An 18408-nucleotide genomic window follows, 5' to 3' on the forward strand; every position below is an offset into this window, starting at 1 on the left:
AGACATTTACAGAGCATTCTGTCTAAAAGCAACAGAATACATACTCTTCTTAAGTTCACACAAAACATTCACTAGGACAGATCATATGTTAGGCCACAAAATAACTCATAATTAATTTAAGAAGTTGAAATATTAGGTATTTTTTCTGACTACAAAGGCACGAAACTAGAAGTCATTTTGAGGTCATTTTGAGAAAATTGGAAAATTCACAAATATGTGGAGATTAAACAACATGGTACTGAATACCAATGGGTCAAAGCAGAAGTCAAAAGAGAAATAAAAAAATATCTTGAGACAAATGAAAATGGAAGTTTAACATACTAAAACTAATAGCATGCAGAAAAAGCAATTTTAAGGGCTAAGTTCATAGAGTTAAATGCCTACATTAAGAAAAAAGAGCTCAAATAAACAACCTAACTTTTCATCTTTAAGAACTAGAAAATGAACAAACTAAGCCCAAAGTTAATAGAAGAAAGGAAAAAAAAACTAAGATTAGAGTGAAGGTAAATAGAGACTAAGAAAGAGCATAGAAAAGATCAATAAAATTAAGAGCTGTTTTTTTTAAAAAAGATTAAAAAAAAGACAAACATTTAGCTAGACTTGCCAAGAAAAGAAATGATTCAAAAAATCAGAAATGAAAGAGAAGTTACAACTGATAACACAGAAACACAAAGACTTATAAGACTACTACGAATAATTATATGCCAACAAATTAGAAGACCTAGTAATGGATATGTTCCTAGAACTATACAACCTACCAAGACTGAATGATGAAGACATAGAAAATCCAACAAACCAATTAGGAGTAAGGAGACTGAATCAGTAATCAAATACCTCCCAAGAAAGAATAAGTCTAGGACCAGAAAGCTTTCCTGGTAAATTCTACCAAATATTTATAGAATAATTAATACCAATCCCTCTCTCCAAAGTCTTCTAAAAAAAAAAAAGAAGAGGAGGAAACACTTCCAAACTCATTTTAGAAAGCCAACATTACCCTGATACAAAAACCAGAAGAGGACACCCAAAAGAAGAAAATGACAGACCAATATCCTTGATGAACATAGTGTAAAATTGTCAACAAATATTAGCAAACTGATTTAAACAATATAAAAGGGTCATACATCACGATCAATTGGGACTTAGTCCAGGGATGCAAAGATTCAACATCTGCAAATCAATCAACATGCTATACCACATTAACAAATGAGAGATTAAAAACCATCTCATCTCAATAGATGAAGAGAAAGCATTTGACAAAACTGAATATCCGTTCATGATAAAAACTCTCAACAAACTGGGTATAGAAGGAAGGTAACTCAACATAATAAAAGTCATATATGACAAGCCACAGCTGACATTACATTCAGGGGTGAAAAGCTGAAAGCTCTTCCTCTAAGATCAGGAACAAGACCAGAACGCCCACTCTTCTTACTCAACACAGTTGTAGACATCCTATATATAGGACAGTTAGGCAAGAAGAAGAAATAAAAGGTATCCAAATTAGAAAGAAGTAAAACTGTCTCTATTTTCAGATGAGATGTAAAGAAAACCCTAGAGATTCCACCAAGAAACTGTTGGAACTAATCAACATATTTAGTAAAGTTGTAGGATATAAAATCAATATACAAAAACCAGTTGCGTTTCTGTATACTAAGAACAAACTATCTGAGAAATTAATAATAGAATCCCACTTATGATTTCATCAAAAAGGAATAAATTACCTAGAAAAAAATTTAACCAAGGAGGGGAAAGATCCCTATATTATAAGACACTGGTGAGAGAAACTGAAGAAGACACAAATAAATGGAAAGATATCCTGTGCTCATGGATAGGAAGAATTGAAATTGTTAAAATGTCCATACCACTTAAAGCAGCCTACAAATTCAATGCAATCCTTATCAAGATTCCAATGGCATTCTTCTCTGAAACAGAACAAACAATCCTAAAATTTGTATGGAACCATATAAGACCCCAAGTAGCCAAAGCATTCTTGGGAAAGAAGATATCCCACTCCATGATTTCAAACTATATTACAAAACTATAACCACCAAAACAGCATGGTATTTGGCATGAAAGCAGACACACATTTCGATGAAACAAAAGAGAGCCCAGAAATGAATCCATGCATATATGGTCAATTAATGTAAAACAAAGGAGCCAAGAATATATAATGGGGAAAGGACAGGCTCTTCAAAAACTGATGTTGGGAAAATTGGACCCTTATCTTATACCATACATGAAAATCAACTCCAAATAGGTTAAACACTGAACATGAGACCTGAAACCATGAAACTACTAGAAGAAAACAGGGGGTAAGCTCCTTGATATCAGACTTGACAATAATTTTTTAATATTTGACCCTAAAAGCAAAGGCAAAACAAGTAAAATCAACAAGTAGACCTATGTCAAACTTGAAAGTTCCTGCACAGCAAAGGAAACTATCAACAGAATGCAAAGGCAATCTATGGAATGGGAGAAAATATTTGCAAAGCATCTATCTGATAATTAATATCCAAAATATACAAAGAATTCTACAAAAAATTCTGATTAACAAATGAGCAGAGGAACTAAATAAGTATTTTTCCGAAGACACAGAAATGGTCCAATAGCTACATGAAAAGATGCTCAGTATCACTAATTATCAGGGAAATGCAAATCAAAGCCACAGTGAGATATTACCTCACACATGTTAGAATGATTGTCAAAAGACAAGAGATGGTCAGTCATGGTGAAGATATGGAGAAAAGATAACCCTTGTACAATGTTGTTGCAAATGTAAATTGATCAGGCCACAGCAGAAACCAGTATGGAGGTTTCTCAAAAAATCAGAACTGGAACTGTCATCCAGTCCAGCAATCCCACTTCTAGCTATACATCCGAAGGAGACAAATCATTATCTCAGAGATATCTGCATCCCCATGTTCACTGCAGCATTATTTACAATAGCCAAGACATGGAAGCAGCCTAAGTGTCCAATGATAGATGGATAAATAAATGTGATTTTATATTTGTAAATATATATATATATATATATATATATCACATATTCCCAACATATATATGTGTGTGTGTGTGTATATATATACACACACACACACAGAAAAAGGAAACCCTGTCTTATTTGACAACATGGATGGACCTTGTGGGCATTATGTTAAGAGAAAGAAGTCAGAGAAAAGCAGCATATGATTTCACATATTTGTGGAATCTAAAAAAACAGAACTCATAGAAACATTAAGTGTGACTGTCAGAAGTGGGGGTTGGGAGGTGGGGAAAATGGGTGAAGATGGTAAAAATGTACAAATTTCCAGTACTAAGTAAGTTCTGGGGATATAATATATAGCACAGTGGCTACAGTTAACAATACTGGATTATATATTTAAAAGTTACCAAGAGAATAGATCTTAAAAGATCATATCACAAGACAAATGTTTTAACTATGGGAGGTGATAGATATTAATGACACTTATGATAATCATTTTACAACATATACATATATAATATCATTATATTATACACCTAAATTAATACAATGTTATATTTCAATTATCTTGATAAAACTGGGGAAAAATCCTTTTCCCTTTCCATTTCTGGGTACACACATAGTAGGGTTGGTAAGATTTCTTTTCTCATCTACCAAAATGTTTTCTTTTTGAGGAGTAGGTTGAGGGATTACCTGGGTTTGAACCCCAATAATGCCACTTACTGAGTGGCCTTTGCTAAGTTACTTAACCTTTTAGCACTTTTGTTTTCATATGCAAAATGGGGACGGTGACAGTATCTACTTTATGGACATGTTATTATTATATAAATTAAGACATGTAAGGCACTAAGAATATTGCCAGGCACAGGGTAAGAATGCAATAAGCATTAGTTTGTATTATTATTATTCCTTTGCTTTTTTCAAACTCTTCAAAATACAGTTCTAGGAAAAGCATCATCTAACATTTTTGAAACCTTTAGAGTTCATTCATTACTTTTTTATTCATTATTTCATTTGATGCTGGGAACAACCCTGCGAGATAGATAGGAATAGATAGATAGGCAAATATCTAAGGATAGGTAGATATCCAACCCTGTAGATAAGGAAACTGAGGGACTTGCTTGGCCCACTGAGGATTAGAATCCAGAACAACACCTCACCCTAGTGCTCTGCTCATTTCACTTGCTCAATAGGGAATAAAAAACGAACAAAAGTATTTTAATATCCCTGGGCCTTCATTCCTGAAATTTCATTTAGAATAGTTGGTTTTCTTTACTCACTGGCGGTTACATAGGTGATTGTGCTGGTGGTTAAGGGACTTGGGACTCAAATCACAGGGAAGATCATGTCACGTATGTCCTGACAGATGAGTTTTTTATGTATTCCAACGCAAACAAATGTTAGAAAGGCAGGAAGGAAAATAATTCTGTCAGAGAACAGACAGTTTATTTTTAAAAATGACATTTTCCCTACTTCTCCATTACTGATGGATTAATACTGCTCACATTTTGGCATTAAAACTATGCCTATTCGTTAAATTACACAAATAAAAGTGAACAAACAGATCTGGGGTAGAAGTCAGACTGAAGAGAAACAGATAAAGTCTATAATCTGAAATAATATGGAAAAAGTCAGAGTAACCTGACACATGAAAATGCTAACTACTTTGTGGTATGCTTTCAAGTTCCCTCCCGATCCCTTCTACTCTTACTGAAAATTTTCTTGAAGATACAACTCTTCCTGGAAATATGGCTAATTCCTCATTTGCTCAGATGGGCAAAAGACTCTTAGTCACCAGTCATAAGAAAATGAAACAATAACACATGAACTGAACACCACTTTGGATGATAAAAATTCCTGCTCTTGAAAAATAAAGTAGAAACTCCAATAACCCCAATACATGGCTTAAAATATGCATCACTTGTATTAAAATTTTTTTATTAGATGACAAATATAACTTACTGTTGTACTTTTGGGTATAATCTTTTAAACTGTGAGAACATGTTTATGTGTGTGGCCACTTCCATTAATATTAAGCATGTTCTTACCTGCGCGTGATGGGCAACAGATTGGAGAGTTTGTGTAGGCATTCAGAAAGGAAGTGCCATGGGCTTTCATGAAGCTGATAAAAGGAAGTTTCACTACCTGACTTCCTGGATAAAATGTTAGCCTTCCATCCTGGAATAAAGAAATTTAATTAACACTGATTGCATTAGAAAAAAAGAAAATTATTTCCTTTTATTTTAACCATAAAATTTGTAAGTAGAAAAGACTTCAAGATGATCCCAAGGATCTTCAAAAGATAAAACAAGTTTAAAGAGTGGTACCTATATCTAGCTCATAATATTAAGAATTTAATGTTACACGTGGATTCATCTGAATATAGTAAATAAACTAAATGACTTTCTGGAAAGTTCTTCTGGGGCATGACGGACTGATGGAACAGATATTTATTAAGCATTTACTATGTACCAGGTACTGTGAAAGATCTTGAAATCCAATGGTGAGAAAAACAGAGTCCCTGGACCCTTGGAGCTTAGTGGGAGAATAAAGCATTCATAATTACAAATTGTGATATGTGCTTTGAAAAAAAACCCTGAAATACAGAATAATAAGGGAGAGGTACTTTACATAAAGTGAACATGGAAAGCTTCTCTGGGAAGTGTGAGACATAAAGGGTAAGAAAGATTCAGCAGTTCTTTAGGCTGGACATAAGTGAAGATGTCAGTGGCTGCCAGATAAATGAACCTGAATATTAGAAGAGGTGTTTGGGCTGGAGATATGCATTTTGGAACTGAAGAACTGTTTTTGGTAAAGAGCAAAGACAGAAAAAAAAAGAATATTTTAGGCCTGGAGTTATATCTATTCTATATTTTCAATATAATTATAGACAAAAATACAGTATTAAAAATAAGTTAATCCAAATGTAGGATATATATAAACCCTTGATATGTCTGAGATTTCCAAATGGATATATAAAGTAGGCTGTTGATTACAGACAGGAATCTGGAGCTTGGAAAGTCTACCTTGGTGAAATCAACATGGGGGTCTTTAGCATATTCATGGTATTGAAAACTGTGATAGTGAAAGAAACGTTTCAGGCAGAGAGTAAAAAGGGAGGAAAGAAATGAATTCGAGGAGTCCCAAATAAGAGGAGAAGGTGTCATGGGAAGCTGAGAATGGCCAGCAAGGGAGGAAGATGATAGAGGAGATTGAGTCCCATGATGCTGAGAGAAAATGGTATGTCAAGAAAGGTGACAGGAAATGTCAGCGGTGTTGAGAGGCTACATAAAATAAGAAAATGTATATAGGTATTGGTATCAATTTCTGCTCTAACTCTTATTATTTCTTTCTTTTTGCTTGCTTTGCAGAAGTTTGTCTAGTCTTTTGATTTGTCTTATCTGGCATTGAACCTTTCCCCTACTAGTGAGCTAGGGCAAGAGTGATTGGGGCCCTAAGTTGATACATATATGTTTATATACTATATATATTTATCCAAATATGTATAAAATATAGTATGTATAAATTAATGTATTTATACATAATATATATATTTAACATATATATCCATATCTATATTTATCCATATATATGGATAAAGAAACCAAACAATCATGTTATTATAGTTAGCAACCAAAATATTTTGTGTAAAAGATATACAAGAGCAAAAATCAAAGTATTAATAACCTCGTAATCTTAAATTTGAGTTGAAACTATCAACATGATCTCAGGTTTTCTTTTTCTTTCTAATATATGTACTTTCTAGGTCTGTCCATTGAAAGGGTCTAAAAGCAATGAAAAATCAGAACACCTAGATTATAGTCTAAACACAGGATAGGACAAGAAATACACAAGTTGGACATGGAAGTCTATCAAAGTAAGCTGCTGAAGATTATTAGGAATGGATCAAAAAAACTTAGGAACAACCTGGAGGGTCTTTTACTAACCAAAATGGGACATTTTTAACATCAATAAGTAAAATGATTGCAAAGCATTTAAACACAGATATATAAAAACCTATGTATTTATACTATACTGAAAAAAAAAAAAAAAACAAAACCCTCCCAAAATATTTCAGTCATCTTTGTTAGTTCCTAGGATGGTTTGATACACCACCCAAATTACCTTTAGGGATGAAAGAATGCCTCTGCTAATGAGAGTTGCCTTGCCCAAAATCCTGCCTCTTTCTGGGAGCAGTGCACAACTAATGGCCATCCAACATTAAGTATAAAGCCCTAGACCCCTCACCCCAAATGGAAACAGTTCTGAACCATCAAACTGGTTTGAGAATTACCCATAAAGTCAGCTGGGAGGCTTCTATTGAGATAGTGACAAAACTCAGTTTCTCTCTCTTTGCACAATCCTTCCCTCCTTCCTTTCCCTTTGATCTCAGGAGCACTCCCTAAGAAAAATTTTCATGTTGATCTCCAATACTGCTTGTTCCCTCAATTTAGATAATCGTAAAGATTACTTTGAATAATTTTCTCAACAAGTCCGATGGACATATCCAGATTATGTAACTTTAATCATCACAGGTTAATCAATGAGAAAGGCAATAGAACACAGTGATTTGTACTCGTTTGGTGCAGACATGCTTAACACCAACAATCTATGTGACCAAAGTAACATCCAATGATAATAAACTAGTATTGTAACTCATAACCCAACATTTGTCTAAGCAGTAGTATTTAAATCACGGATAATACTAGAAGTTTCAGGTAATGTTGATACAAGTGTTCTTTCGGATGACGTCTTGGCAAAGTTCCAAAGCCTGTTCAAGTTTGTGATTAAACCATAATAACACACCCACACAATTCATTTGGAACCTGGGGGAGTGAATCAAATTACATCAACTAACGCACTTAAATCAGCACTAACAGGATTATCAGATACGAGTAATTGTTAACTTTCTTCGCTTCTCACCCAAACATGAATTCCTGTAAATTTGAAGTGGGAAATGACCCCTGGGAAGCTAACATGTTTTTATGAAGACGCAGAATGTTATTTTCCCCCACAATAGACTCAAACCGGGGTACAGATTTAAAGTCCATTCGTAGTGATAAAATTAGTGGGTCGAGGCCAGCATTAAACAAAAAAAAATGTAAAGGTGCTGTCAGATACATTGTATTTACTAGATTATTGTTTTATATGTACGTAGTTTACGGGTGTATGCGGGGCCTCAAAATAAAATGCATTTTTTACTTTGCATCGAGATACGATATGTTTGGCAGTCTCAGATTCTGCTCCTCGAAGCCTGCAGCACAGGAAAAGCTGGGGGCCGGTTGCTAGTCTGGACTGGGACACCCACTTTCTTGTTTCTCTGTACTTACGAAGGAGTCGCTCACGACTAGCACCACGTTGGGTGCAGCGGACCAAACCCGAGCAGCTCCTCGTCTCTGTCCACCTGCCCGGGGGTCTGGTGCTGCCAGCGCGGAGGCTGCGACCACCGACACCCACAGGAGCAGCATCGCAAGCAGCGGTTCCGAAATCCTCGGCGCTCTGCCGGCCGCCTGCTTCTAGGAACGCCTCTGGAAAGAGGGCGGGGATCACACTCTCCTAGGGCTTTTCCCACAGAACTACAATTCCCAGCAGGCTGGGCGTAAGCACATGCGCAAAGGGGGGAATTCCCGGTCTTAACTCACGTTAAGACCTTTTAAGCAAATACCGAGCGAACTAAAAACTCAGTCACTTGCAGTCACGTGAACGATGTCTGGTGAATGCGCATGCGCTCGGACTCCAGCCTTGGCGTTTGGAGGAGAAGCATCTGTCCCAGGTGGGTTAGGGTCGCTGTAGCTTTTGCAGAAGTTGGAGCCAATACGCGGTTGAAATGGTACCTACAGAGGGAGAGGGTCAGGGGCCAGGGCTGGTCATTTTGTGCCGCGCAAGCATGGCCGAGTATTAGGACCGTGAACTGGGCAATGATGAGGTGGCAGCGCGTCTGTCACTTAAGTTAGGTGGGGCGGTTCTTTGTGGGGCCTCTGGCTGGACCGTCTCAGGTGCAATGTGGATTCGGGGGGCTCCTCGAATACATTTCCCCCAAAGAATTTCTAGCCTGCCCCATCTTACTGTCAGTGCAGGAAGGGTTTTTATCGTGCTCCGGTGGAGTGAGGAACGGGGCCTAGTCAGTTTCATGTTTTAGGAAGAGCTTAGGTGCATCTTGTCCGCGGACTGCAAAGGAGAGAAACCGAACAGGCTTCTAAGGGAAGACGTACTGAGCTGTGTGATGAGTTCGGTTAATTGACAGGTTCAGAGTATCATGGTTTTGCTGCAGAAAAATCACTGCTCCCACTTGACTGTTGAGCTACTTTGGAGAGTTCTGGAAGAAGCCGATTTCTGTCCCAGAGCCAAGTTCTCATTTCATTATCATAGTTTCAGATATATAATTTGTTCATCACGTTAGTCATGTGAGTATTTTGACAGGAAAAGGAGTTGCTGTAACCTAACATAAAAGCAACTCAATTCTAATACTTTCTGTAATCCTTACTTTGACCATTTTGCAGATAGGAAAACTGAGACTTGGGCAGGTTAAATAATTTACCCAAGATTACACAGGGACCCAGTCTGAGCAGGACTTTAACTTTAGTAGTCTGTGCCCTAAACTCACTACAGTTCTCTGTCCCTAGTTGATAATAACATTTTATGACATTCTATTGAGCTTAAACTCTTAGTGTAGACAAATTCTAATCAAGAAACGTGTTAAAGCTCTTTGTGAGGGTTCAAATATATGAACAATAGTTCCTGATCACAAGGAGCTTAAACTCTAGGGAAACAAAGCTAACATACCTGGCATTGCAGCCTTATAACATGGGAGATAATATAGATAAGCTACGTCGCCATCAGGTTATGATTCAAAATTTGTTTTGAGTTAATTTGGAGTGTGGAAATCATTGCACCATAGAAACATTGTTAGCTGACTTTTAGATTTGTGAAGATATTTCCAACTTTATCTGTGGTGTGCTACTATTTCTGTGAACTATGTTTACTCTCTTTGGCTTTGTTTTCACAGAGCTTGTATTCTCAGTTCCCAGTCAGAGTGACAGGAACACATCTTTTTTCCCCTCCTCTCTTTCTTTGGCATGTCAGTGCAAGCAGGTGCTGCAGTGATTTGGAGGAAGATGGGTATTTTAAGACCCCAGAGACACAGCACTGGAAGAATCTAAGGGGCTTCTAGTCCTACTACCCATCTGACATTCAGTTTGTCCTACAACATTCCTCCCAAGTGAATGGTCCAGTCTGTGCTTTTTAATCTCTAGTGATGGGCATATACTTCCGTTGAGTAGCCCATTCCACATTTGCCATGCCTGATTATTAAAAGTTCTTATTTTGAGCTGAGGTCAGTCTCCCTCTACTTTTAATCATTCATTGGTCCCTTTCTCTTTATTTTTATGCGCGTAATCTCCCCTTTTCAACAACCCTTTTCGCCGCCTTCTCCTCCAGTTTTTTTTTTTTGCCCTTTCCCAAGGCTTTCCCAATTTCCTTTGCTAATTATATAATTGCAGGTTTCTTCATTATTTTTTGTCACTCTTTTCTGGACATGAAGCATTTTTGCTAATCATTATCTGAAAAGGTACTTTTGAGGTGTGTTTGTGTGTATCTTTATGTTTGTTCATATGCCTATGTATGTGTTGCATTGAGGGTAGGCACTTTATTACATGTACATTTAAATCATCAGTCAAAGATTTGTATGTTAGAGATTGCTTCCTTTTGTGAGATACTTAACTGCAGTTTAGAAAGATCTTCAATTGAAAGGTCTTGGTATAGATTTTGATTCTTTATAGTTCTTTTAATGTCCAGTATACCCACAGCACTATATTCTGCTTTAGGAGAGTGAGGCTAAATGTGAAGTTAGTTACTATGTGGAAGAAATTCAGTGTTGTCTTTACCAGCTGTGATTCTGTGAATATTTGTTGATTATCTGCAATGTACTAGACACTGCAGGAAATAAAAGAGAATAATAGAAGTAGTCTTTGCTCCTAAGGAACTTCCAGTGTAGTTGTGGGAAACAAACACACTCACACCCCTGTAAATTTAGTAACAGTATAAAAGACATTAAAAATATAGTTAATTGCCAAACATACAAAAAGAAAATCAGAACATCCCAAATTATACTTTGGAAAATGCTGATGAGGCTTCAAAATGTAAATTGCCATTCATTAACATAAATATTCCATAGTAACTTAAGTTTTAGAAATGCTAGGTTAAACTATCTTTGGATCTTTAGGACTCCTCAGAGCTTTTAGAGTGCTCATATACATTTAGAATGACTTTGGAAGAGAGTGAGATATATAATGTGAAATATTCACAAAATTACTAGATGGTGTGTTAATACCTTTAAGCATGTTATTATTTCTTGGAATGCTTTTTGGAAATGTTGGTTTAAATTGAAAGTGTTAGAAGTTCAGACTAGGTAGATTCATCTGAGAAGGCATTATGCTTGACACTTGAATTTGGCTTTCAGTTATATGTACCATTTGAGTAGATAGAAGCAGTATGAACAGGCTGAATAAGAGGCAAAATTGTAAAGTGCAAAGTAGTGGGGGACAGTGAAAAAAAGTTGTGTGAGCTGATACTCAAAAAGAGTCTTCCTTTCTCAGTTTAGCAAATTGAGAATTACTGCCTTTTGGCAGTGGGGAAGCTGAATATTTAGAGTAGGCTTTGAAAGCTGGACAATGAGTCATTTATTGAGTACATATTACTCTAGTGTTGAACGTGTAAGGAACTCCAAAGATACAATACATTTGTTTAGGGTTTTATTGACTTGAGAGACAGGGCATATTAATAAATGGTAAAAAATACCGATTAAGTTTAAATTGAATAACTCAACTAATGTTCCATTGGTTCAGAGGCTGGAGTGGTCTCTTTTACAGGATTTGCTCTGGAATGTTTTTCACATAATTGAAAGAGGGTACTTGTGTGTGATGATAGCCATCTTTTGAAGAACACTGGCAAGAAAGTTACTACTTGAGAGATTAAGGAAGGTGGGATTGGGGATTGTAAATGTGTAGAGAAAGTTTGTAGTAACCATGTGGATTAGAAGTAGAAAAAAAAAAGTAGTGAAGTTATTGAGAGGGTGGCAGTAGATAAGGAGAATGGAACTAATATACAGTTGACCCTTGAACAATGTGGGTATTAGGGGTGCTGACCCCCCCCATGCAGCCAACGATCCACATGTAACTCTTACTCCTTAAAAAGTTAACTACTAATAGCCCTCTGTTGACCAGAAGCCTTACAGATAATAGAGAGTTAATACATTATTTTCTATGTTATATGTCTTATATACTGTATTCTTAGAATAAAGTAAGCTAGAGAAAAGAAAAGGTTATTAAGAAAATCCTAAAGAAAAGAAAATACATTTACAGTACATTTATAGTCCAGAAAACACATTTATTGAAAAAAAACCATGTATAAGTGGACCTCAAGCCCATGTTGTGTGACAGTCAACTGTGTGTTATGTTCAGGCACTCCATTTATGTGGATATCAAGTAAGTGATATAATCTTCACTTTACCAGTAAGGAAATAGGCTTGGAGTAGTGAAGTAAGGTGTCCAAATTCCGATTGTACTTGAACCTAGATGTATCTGATTCCTAAGCACATTCTGAACATGTTCAAGTTTTGGCTTGGTGGGTGGGTATGGCAGAGCGAAGGGGCTGACAAAACCTGGGGTGTTTTTTAAGAACAGAGTTGAAGTGACTAATTACCAGCAGGTTGGTTTGGGGCTTAAAAAATTTAGTGTAATGAATAGAGTCAGTTTTTTTATTTTCATTTTACCTTCCCTCCAAACAAGGGTAACCTTGTTTTAACTTTTATTGTACTTTCTTGAACATCATTTGGATCACAGTACTGTTTTTTCCACTGAGGCATTTTATTTGAACGTAAGTATTACATCCCTAGGAAAAAAATTCCAGGATTTTCCCTCTTGTGTATTTTCATCGTGCTTCTTCATGGTCCATCATGCCAACTGAGGTGGTCAGCACAGTGAAACCCGTCTGGCAGGATGGGAGCAGATTATTTTGCCATTCTTCTACATCATTGAGTTGTATATCAAATCTGGGGCTGATCACTCCATACTTGTTTAACCTGCCCCTGGGCTCACAGCAGTTTTTCCAGGTCTGTGACCATCAGTGATTTCAAATTTGCCAGTGTCACCATGCTTCAGCATTTTGGTTTAGAAACTGGCTGATGACTTTGAAGAATGGCCTAGTAAGAACCTGGTGATTGCCTCTCTTTTCCGCATTGTTAATGAACTTGAGAACATCTGCCAGTACATTCGCATGCACCATTATGGCAGCATGGAAAGATGGTAGAAAGGTACTTTTTTCCTTAACAGTTGGACCCTTTTCTCTGGAACTAACCATTCTATTTAAATATACTGCCAATGCATGTTTTAGTCCAGTAAGCTCACTTTCTCTTTTTTGTCCACCCCCACCTGCTTCATCTAAATTTTGTTCATTTTCTAGTTTAAGTGGCATTGCTATTTTTAAAAATATTTTTTAAAAGATTTTATTTATTTGACAGAGAGAGAGAGATCACAAGTAGGCAGAGAGAGAGGGGGAAGCAGGCTCCCTGCTGAGCAGAGAGCCTGCTGTGGGGCTCGATCCCAGGACCCTGAGATCATGACCTGAGCTGAAGGCAGAGGCTTAACCCACTGAGCCACCCAGGTGCCCCGGCATTGCTATTTTTTTATTCAGTTTTTTGAAACTGCTTCCATTCTCTCCATGAAGCATTCTAGATTAATTTTGTTTGACAGAATTTATTCCAGAGATCCCATCAAAAGATACTTAGGATTATATTATGTAGAATTTGTGTTAATATTTCAGATGGTTATTTAGCTGGGTTTTTGACATTTAAAGAAAGTTTTCTCTCTTTTCAATAGATTATAAATTAATCTAGTTACATGATATGGTCAACACTTTACATATTTATGATTCTTTTTATGGTTGAAAACAGATTCACTTTAGTGTAGTTAGGCTGCAAATAGGGAGTAAGTAAGTACTGTTGATTGTCCTTGATTCATAACAAAGTAGCATAGAAATAGTTGATACCCTTCTTTGGCTCATGTTTTTTTTATATTGAAGTTTATGTATTTTGAGTTTCTGGAATGTTTTTTGGAACTTTTTCTGATTGCTTATGGAAGTTTCTTTTATTATCTGAGGCTATGGGAACACAGACCGATTTGGAAATTTTAGAAAAAAAAAAAAAAGATGAAAAATTGTACCTAATTATTTCTTGTGCTTTAAATTGTGATTGTGAACATTAAACCTGAATCTAATGTGTTAATAAATTCACTGAGTTTTGAGCTGTTTATCATGCTTTTTATTTGCCTAACTGTCTCATATTTTGCTTAATTTAGATGAATAATGGTTAAGAAACAGTCTGAAATTCAATTCAAAAAGAAGAAAGAAGATAATAGGTAAAAGGTAAGTGTCTAGAATCCTAAGTAATAGGTAATTGGAGTCTGTTTTTACTTAGTAATTGTTTTTACCAGTTCATTTCAGAAGAAGGGTGTGATGGTGTAGGTTGTTAATGCCAGACTATAGGTCATCAAACAACACCTTTAGACTTTTGTTATTAGATTTAAACATACCATAGTTTGCTTTTCTGTAGTTAACTTCCATTGTTATTATTGTTATTATTATTTATATTGTTGGGTTTTTTTGCTTTGTGGAGTCTTTGTATCTACACAACAGAATGTAACTTAAGGTTCTGTAGCTTTAGCTGGGGCATGTAGGACATAGTAATTCATCCACCTACATTTGTTACTTTTGAGATGTATCATTTTGGCATGTGTGTCACTTTCTATCTTTTTTTTAAGTGCAGTTGTTGCTACTTTTTATGCTTGCTATGTTGCATAAAAACCCTTTTAGTTTGGTAGTAGAAATCTTTTCACTGAGTTGAAAGTGCAAACCAGGGTTTCTGGGTGGCTCAGTCAGTTAAGTGTCTTCCTTTGGCTCAGGTCATGATCCTGGAGTCCTGGGATCAAGCCCTGCATCTGGCTTCCCACTCAGCGGGGAGTCTGCTTCTCCCTCTGCCCCTTCCTCTACTTGTGCTCTCTCTCTCTCACTCTCTCTCAAATAAAGAAGTAAATAAAATCTTCAAAAAAAAAAAAAAAAGAAAATGCACAAAATAAGTGCTCTTATTGAAAAAAAAATGACATGGGGCACCTGGGTGGCTCAGTGGGTTAAAGCCTCTGCCTTCAGCTCAGGTCATGATCCCAGGGTCCTGGGATCGAGCCCCACATCAGGGTCTCTGCTCTGCAGGGAGTCTGCTTCCTCCTCTCTCTCTCTCTGCCTGCCTCTCTGCCTACTTGTGATCTCTCTCTGTCAAATAAATAAATAAAATCTTAAAAAAAAAATGACTCGAAATTGAGGAGAAAAAATACAAATTATCTGGGGAAAGTGGGTGGGGCTGTGGAATAACATTGAGAACACTTGTAAAAGAGCTAGATTTTTCTTTGAAATGTTGGAAATGCTTGCAATAGAGGGAAGTGTCCCAAAGAGAGGTGTATCATTTTTGTTCGTAGGTTTTTGCTCTATGAAAGGAAGTGAGTTTGATGATACCTGGTAGGTTAGTACATAGGAAAGCTATGTTTAGAAAGTAGATGAATGAGCCTCTCTCTTCTCCACTCCATCTCCCAAAATAGGAAGAAGTTTTTAGAACTAGAAAGGGGCAGATTATTTTGTCTTTTCAAAAATTAATTAATCCCCTAAAACTGGTCTGTCTCTATGTATCTATATTGTCTATTTCTGTATCCATATATTTCTCGTATAATTGTCAGGTATAGAGGGAGGGCCTAAGTGCTAGCCTCATATGCTAAATGCCAAATCAAATGAAGAAGGAATAGGAGGGGAAGAGTAGAAGATCCCACTGCAGCAAGGGTAATTGCCATTACAGGTGGAGACATCTGGGGATATGGAAGGGTGTTGAACATTATTAGTTGGTTACCAAGGAAGGAATGGAGTTTATCTATTGTGGTCTTTGAAAATACCTTATGTAGAGGCATTTAACAGCTCTGTTTTTACTGCTGTATTTAAGTCTACACCTGTCTGTGTGTCTTTTTTTTTTTCTTAATGACTTTTTTTTTTTTTTTTTTTAGATTTTATTTATTTGTCGGAGAGAGAGAGCATGCAAAGTGGAGGGAAAGGCAGGCAGAGGGAGAAGCAGGCTCCCCACTGAGCAGGGAGCCCAATGTGAGACCTGATCCCAGGACACGGGGATCATGACCTGAGCCGAAGGCAGCCGCTTAACCGACTGAGCCACCCAGGCATCCCTGTTTGTCTGACTTTTACCGTCTTCTGTAGTCTAGTGTTCTCATTTATCCAGTGAGCTTCATTTTCTTCTGTTTTCAGCAAGTCTCTTCTGCTTCACTGAGCCCACATTTCTCCTTGAATCCTCCACATGCCACGTTCATTCCTATTTCTCTGTCTTAGCCAGAGCAGCTTTCCTTCTTCCCTCCTTTCTTAAATCCTGTTTTCTGGTGTCTCCTCATTACCTCACACCATACTTCTTTGCTTCTTGAAACATCTCTTGCAGTTGTACTCATTATCCTTAGTTCAGCATTTGGTTCTCTAATGACTCGCATGTCTTAGGTTTGGTTTAAATTATATTCTTTAGAGCAGGAGCCTTCTTTTCTGTTTCTTTTATGTCATATGAAGTGCATGGCTTGGGGGTTGCGCGTACAGTTGGTGGTGTCTGGTTCTGTCTTGTTTGAATGTGCTTCCACTCAAATCCTGGGTGATAAAGATGGTGATCTTTCTTTTTGCTAATCTGAATTCTTGTTTGTTTTTGCTTGGTCATATCTTGAAACTGTTTTTGTTCTTTTTTAACTTAATTTTTTCCCTTGGATGCCTTTTTTATCCCTTTCTATTGGTCCAGATTAGCTGTCACCATAATTCTTTTTTAAAATTTTATTTATTTATTTGACAGAGAGAGAGACACTGAGAGAGGGAACACAAGCAGGGGGAGTAGGAGAGGGAGAAGAAGGCTTCTGCTGAGCAGGGAGCCTGACTTGGGGCTCGATCCCAGGACCCTGGGATCATGACCTGAGCTGAAGGCAGACACTTAACGACTAAGCCACCCAGGGACCCCAGTTGTTATCATTGTTGATTTTTTGTTTCTCTTCTTTGCAGTCTACAGATTTATCTACCCAAGATAACTTTGGTGTGAGAAAATTTAATTTGAAATCAGCATTGAAATTTGGTGCCTGCTCATCAGTTTGTAAGCTACCAAAAAAAAAAAAAAAAACAAAAAACAAAACCCAGACGTTTGTACCTATAAATTTATACGAAGATAATTTCAGGTAGGAGAATGATTTCTAAAATAAGAGCATATGAACTGTGCAGCTTTAATTGTATAATTGGTGTAACTAAGCAAAAAGTTACTTTTCTGCCTATTTAAGGAATCTGATTGTAGCTGCAAATAGATCGATTTTATATATTAATTTTATATTATTTTGAATCTAACATTCTTTAAGTCAAAACACTTATTATTATTATTATTTTATTTCCCTACTTTCTTTTAAAATTTTATTTATTTATTTGTCAGATGGAGATTACAAGTAGGCTGAGAGGCAGGCAGAGAGAGAGAGGAGAAAGCATGTTCCCCGCTGAGCAGAGAGCCCAGTGTGGGGCTGGATCCCAGGACCCTGGGATCATGACCTGAGCCGAAGGCAGAGGCTTTACTGCCCTGAGCCACCCAGGCGCCCCTTTCCCTACTTTCTTAAACTTCTTTGATCTGCCCTTGTACCTCAGCCTCTTTGGGTATAAAGGACATGAGTACACTGAGTCAACAAGCCATCTTTTTGGTTCATTTTGCTGCCATGAATGTCTGCAGTCTAGAATGGATTAAAATTTAACCAGATTTGTTTCCTGATGAGATTAGAGTTCAATGTTGTCAAAAAATACAAGTGTCTCTTGTTTTCACCATTGAGGTGTGATTGAATTTGACTTGTTTACTGGTAAATCAGAATAAGTTGTAAAATCTTAGGATACATTAGTTCATTTAAAATTATGTTAACATAGCTTAAGTTCAATGAAGAAATATTTTGTCTACCAATTGAAATATCTTCTTATGGTAGAAATTAGTGCATAATCCTCTAGCATATTCATCACCTTCATTTAAGTGTAAACTTTGCATTTATTTCTCTTCGAAGAATACAATATTGCTATAACTTGACAGTGGCCTTTGCTGTGAACAAAGTTAATATCCTGATTTATATTTTATAGAAACCAGCATTAAAGCAGATTGCTTTCTTATGCTCTTACATCAAAGTTACTGAAATTAATTTGTGTTAGTGTTTTTACTTTGTGATTTGGGCTTATTCTACTAAAACTTGCTTTGTGTAGAATTAGATTTGAGATTGATATGTGTTTTGAATCCTAGTCTTTTAGATCATCTACTATATGAACAGTGAGTATAACTCAAATAC

General features: G+C 36.7%; 2 protein-coding genes and 1 pseudogene across 3 annotated transcripts in view; 1 reads left to right on the forward strand and 2 right to left on the reverse strand.

Annotated features, from left to right (window-relative positions):
* ARSK (arylsulfatase family member K) overlaps window positions 1-8515 on the reverse strand; it is a 41610-nt gene extending 33095 nt beyond the window's left edge. Inside the window, exons 1-2 of the mRNA XM_080804890.1 lie at window positions 8314-8515; window positions 5032-5161 (exon numbers count right to left, since the gene is read on the reverse strand). Coding sequence (XP_080661016.1) covers window positions 5032-5161; window positions 8314-8451 — 268 coding nt within the window. The 5' untranslated portion in view covers window positions 8452-8515. The remainder of the gene's footprint in view (window positions 1-5031; window positions 5162-8313) is intronic.
* A 108-nt stretch (window positions 8516-8623) lies between these two features.
* The window catches only part of SKIC3 (SKI3 subunit of superkiller complex), an 81922-nt gene continuing 72137 nt past the window's right edge, over window positions 8624-18408 (forward strand). Inside the window, exons 1-3 of the mRNA XM_080803947.1 lie at window positions 8624-8756; window positions 14335-14401; window positions 17111-17280. The gene's annotated coding sequence lies outside the window, so the exon portion shown is untranslated. The remainder of the gene's footprint in view (window positions 8757-14334; window positions 14402-17110; window positions 17281-18408) is intronic.
* LOC308343287 (small ribosomal subunit protein uS8-like) lies at window positions 12872-13264 on the reverse strand (annotated as a pseudogene). The gene has a single exon. The product of its transcript is annotated as a small ribosomal subunit protein uS8-like (transcript).

Source organism: Martes martes, assembly GCF_963455335.1.
Source record: "Martes martes genome assembly, chromosome: 5".
Lineage (NCBI taxonomy): Eukaryota > Metazoa > Chordata > Mammalia > Carnivora > Mustelidae > Martes > Martes martes.